The sequence below is a fragment of the Alligator sinensis genome, unplaced genomic scaffold, assembly GCF_000455745.1.
Source record: "Alligator sinensis unplaced genomic scaffold, ASM45574v1 scaffold1488_1, whole genome shotgun sequence".
Lineage (NCBI taxonomy): Eukaryota > Metazoa > Chordata > Crocodylia > Alligatoridae > Alligator > Alligator sinensis.
Genome location: NW_005843097.1, coordinates 95,961 through 100,843, shown reverse-complemented (window position 1 = coordinate 100,843; position 4,883 = coordinate 95,961). Strand labels below are relative to the sequence as shown.

The following is a 4,883-nucleotide window of genomic DNA, read 5'->3' as shown; positions in this document are numbered from 1 at the left end:
TGCGTCGCGAGACCTCCGTGCGCATGCGCAGTCCCCCCCCCCCCGCGGCGCATGCGTGATGTGATCTCGGCGCGCCCTTTCTCCCTTTCCCTGCTCCCTTCGCCCATGCGCTCGCTCGACCATAGAGTCCGATGGCAGGGCTAGAGCACCGCACCCCGCCGCCACCTTGGGAGAGCAAGGACCCGCTGGGGTCGCCTTGGCAACCACGGTAGTGAAAGTGCTGGTGCTTGCATGCGGTCGTGCATATTCATGAGACGCATTTAGGCCCCGCTCCTACGTACCCCCTCAGCCCACCTATGTGCACACCCACCTACCTACCTATTCACCTACATACACATCGATGTGCCTAACTACTTACCAACCCACTTATCTGTTTATCTACCCACACACCCATCTACCTACCTACCTACCCACCTATTCAATTACATACCCATCTATGTACCTCCGTATCCACCCACTAATCTAGCTACCGACATACCTACTTATCCAGCTACCTACCCACCTATCTCTCCACCTACCTACCCACCTATTTATCCACCTACCTACCCATATATCTGTCTACCGCCCCCCCAACACACCCATCTGTATGCTTGTCTATCATTTCTATTCATCCATCTAACTCCATTCACATCCTCTATCCATCCATTCATCCCCCACACCAACCTTCCTTCCATCCATCTCCATTCACATCATCCTCTCTCTCTATCCCCATAAACCTGTTATCCATCCATCCATCCATCCAACTTTCTCCAATATCTATCTATCTATCTATCTATCTATCTATCTATCTATCTATCTATCCCACGTCTCCTTCCTTCCCCCTCTCTCTAGACCAGTGGTTCTCAACCTTCCCAGACCCAAGCTGCGCCCCGCCCCACCCCACCCTGTTATTAGACTTCAGGCCCCCACCTCATTATCCTCGAGGGGCCTCAATAGACTTGAGGCCCCACCTTGTTAGAGGCGAGACCCACCATGGGAAATGCCTGCTCCCAGCCAGGAACTCCTTGTAGCGGGGAACTCCTGGGGCCAGAAACACAGGAAGACCCAGTGGGGCACCACCGCCCCTGGCCGGGGTCCCTGCTGTAGAGTCTGTCTATCTGTTCATCCATCTGTCTGTCCATCAGTCTGTCCGTCCCTCTGTCCATCCCTCTGCCCACCCCAAGGCCAGAATACCCTGTAAGGCCACCAGGGGGCAGGTGGGACCAGGCCAGAGCCAATAGGCTGGGCTGGGCAGGGTGGCTAGGCCAGGGGGTTGCTGCTCCCCACACTGTGATGGGTGGGTGCATGGGTGGGGTGGATGAAGGTGCAGAGGTGAATGGAGGGGCAGGCAGACAGCAGAGGGGCTCGCAGGGAACCTGAAAACTTAGGTTTGTAGGGATGGAACACGTGTGGGTGGGTGGGGGGGGGGGTGCCCTGTAGGTATCTGTGTACAGGAGAAGGATGGGTAGGGGGATGGGTATATGTCGAACCCAGAGGTGGTAATCGACAGAAGTCAATTGCCGTGGTGTCCTGTGACCAGTGGGGTCCCCCAAGGCTCTGTCCTTGGACCCATATTGTCCAACATCTTTATTAATGATGTGGACATTGTAGTCAGAAGCGGACTGGCCAAGTTCGCCAATGACACCAAACTTTGGGGCAAAGCATCCACACCTGAAGACAGGAGGGCGATCCAGGCTGACCTGGACAGGCTCAGCAAATGGGCCGATGAGGACCTGATGGTGTTTAACACTGAAAAATGCAAGGTTCTCCACCTTGGGAGGAAAAACCTGTAGACTCGGCAGTGCTACGCTGGCTAGTACTATGGAAGAAAGAGACTTGGGGGTCATCATGGACCACAAGATGACCATGAGCCTGCAATGTGATGCTGTGGCTAGTAAAGTGAGCAAAACGCTGGCTTGCATCCATAGATGCTTCTCAAGCAAATCCCGGGACATCAGGACATCATTCTCCCCTTGTACTTGGCCTTGGTGAGGCCGCAGCTGGAGTACTGCATCCAGTTTTGGGCCCCACAATTCAAAAAGGATGTGGAGAAGCTTGAGAGAGTCCAGAGAAGAGCCATGCACATAATCAGAGGTCAAGAAAACAGACCTTACGATGACAGGCTGAGAGCTATGGGGCTGTTTAGCCTGGAAAAGCACAGGCTCAGGGGTGATCTGGTGGCCACTTATAAGTTTATCAGGGTGACCACCGGTATCTGGGGGAACATATGTTCACCAGAGCGCCCCAAGGGATGACAAGGTTGAACAGTTATAAACTCCTGCAAGACCGTTTCAGGCTGGACATAAGGAAGAATTTCTTTACTGTCTGAGCCCCCAAGGTCTGGAATAGCCTGCCATCGGAGGTGGTTCAAGCACCTACATTGAACACCTTCAAGAGGAAATTGGATGCTTATCTTGCTGGGATCCTATGACCCCAGCTGACTTCCGGCCCTTCGGGTAGAGGGCTGGACTCGAAGATCTTCGGAGGTCCCTTCCAGCCCTAATATCTATGAAATCTATGAAAAGGAGCTGCAAGTGTGCATGTGGCTGTGTGTGTGTTCACACGTGCAGGAAAAGGCTATATAGCATAGACAGAAAAAATGGTTCTGTAAATGTGTGTGTAGCTGAAGTTTGTGCATGTTAATGTGTACAAAAGAAATGTGTGTGTGTGCACACGCATGCACAGGAAGGGGGGCCAACCCTATGTAACAGCACAGTGTGTGTGTGTGTGTAACTGACGTGTGTGCATATATTAATCCATATACATGTGTGTGTGTGTGTGTGTGCGTGTGTGTGTGTGTATGTAGATGAAGCCTATGTGTTAAGGCTTACTGAACGGTGTCTGTGTGCATGAGAGAGAGGGAGAGAGAGTGTGTAAAGGAAAAGGGCATATAAGTGTGCACAGGAAAAGGGGTTATATTGAAGTGTGTGTGTGTGTGCTTACAACTGCTGTGCCATAGCATGGGGGGGGATACACACCTACCACATCAGCACAGTGGCCAGGCGTATGCTGTGTGTTCACACATATACTAGTGTATGCTGCCCCCTGCTGGAGAGTGCATGTGTGTCCTGCTGGGAACAATCAGTGTGTGTGTGTGTGCAGATGTGCGCACCCTGGGCACCTAGGTTGTGTGGGTACGTGTGTGTGCACACCAGATGCTTGAGGGGGAGGATATCCTTTGCTAGAGATTGTGTGTGTGTGCGTGTGTATATGTGTGCGCGCACATCTCTTATCCCTGCTGTGTGCGTTTGCTGTGTGTACTTGTGTCCATTATCTGCTGCTCTGTGTGTGTCTGTGCATTATCACCTGTGTGGCTGTGTATTTGTGTGTGTAATCCCCTGCTGTGTGTTTGTTTATCTCCTGCCCCGTGCGTGTTTGGGTGTGTGTATTATCCCTTGCTCTGTGTTTGGGTGCACACATGTGTGTTGCCCCCTGCTCTGTATGTTTGCGTGTCTGTGCGTATGGCCCCTGCCATGTGCATGCCCATGTCCCCATGCTGTGGAGGGCAGGACCGTGTCCCCAGGCGGTGTGCAGAGGTGTGCCAGGGAAGTTGTTACTCAGCCCCACTGTTACGTTCCAGTTGTGTCACAATGCAACAGCCCCCCCTCTCCAGGGAGGGGCAGCCGGCTTGCACATGCGCACGAGGTTCCTGCGCTGAACGTGGAGGGGCGTGTCGGCGCAGCGATGAAGCAGGCCCGGCGTGCGCATGCATGGCGAATGGGGCAGGTGAGGGTGGCCGCCCACACAGCGCATGCGCACCCCCAGCATGGACCCCACCTCGTGCCTCTTAGTCGGCGTGTGCGGAGGGCAGGGCTGTACCCCTCCTTCCCCCCCGGTTCATCTGTTTAAACTTGGCAGGAAGCTACTGCTGGCTTCATGGGGGTGGGCTCTCTGTTGCTAGGGGTTGTGAAGTCACTGTAGGGATCCACCCAAGAGGTGGCTGCAACTCAGTGCTGGCTGAGGAAGGCCTGTTATTCACAGCCGTGCACCCCTACCCCCCTTCCCTGAGAGCTGGCTGCATCTTGGTGCTGGGTCCTGGTATACCTAGCCATGCTCCCCCAGAGCTGGCTGCATTTTGCTGCTGGCTGAGGAAGGCCTCTTATACACAGTTGTACTACCCCCAGAGCTGGCTGCACCTCAGTGCAGGGTCCTGGTATGCACACCCCACCCCACAGGTCCTGATCCCGACTGAGCCACCCCTGGGTAACACCCTGCCCTGCGTCCGCCCCAGCAGCAGCTGCATTTGGGCCCTCAGCCAACGCAACATTTACCTTGATGGGTGCAAGTCAAGGCAGGCGCATACTCGCCTGGCTGCTGCCTCAGCCTGCTTTGTCCTTCCCTCACCATGGAGCCATCTGCAGCACCCAGGGACAGGCCCCAATCCCAGACCAGACCCATTGGACCTGCGTGCATGCGTGCGCACGTGCGTGTGTGTGCACGCGCAGACACACGCACACATATCATATACAACATAAATGTATTTGGTTAAATATCCACACCGCTCTGGCCACATCTACAAACCCCTACCCCCCTGTAAGCAAATGAATGCAGATAGTGCCATAGGCTGGCCCTGTGCATGCAAATGTATGCTAATATCACAGGCAGGGTGTCCCATGTGTCCATACACACACATGCACACTTCCACATACATACGCTTATACGCATAAAAACACTTCCACACATACACAGACACACACTTATACACACATACAGACACATGTAGACACAGGCACACATACACACACACACACTTATACACACATATACACATTCGCAAACACACGCCAATTCCCCTCTACCCCGCCCCGCGCCTATGCAAATACATGCAAATATTCACCCCACACCTCCTTGCAGTTACCCGCCACGCGACCCCGCCCCCCAACCGCTGCCGGCCCCTTCCCCCC

The 4,883-nt window shown here is 54.2% G+C and overlaps 1 protein-coding gene across 2 annotated transcripts in view; it reads left to right on the top strand.

Annotated features, from left to right (window-relative positions):
- The first annotated feature begins 95 nt into the window (after positions 1 to 95).
- The window catches only part of YBX2 (Y-box binding protein 2), an 18,768-nt gene continuing 13,980 nt past the window's right edge, over positions 96 to 4,883 (top strand). The window contains exon 1 of one of the 2 annotated variants that reach the window (XM_025193733.1): positions 96 to 208. In XM_025193733.1, coding sequence (XP_025049518.1) covers positions 132 to 208 — 77 coding nt within the window. In that variant the 5' untranslated portion in view covers positions 96 to 131. Of the gene's footprint in view, positions 209 to 3,674; positions 3,706 to 4,883 lie in introns of those variants that run through there. The other variant, XM_014526606.2, reaches the window with a different exon arrangement.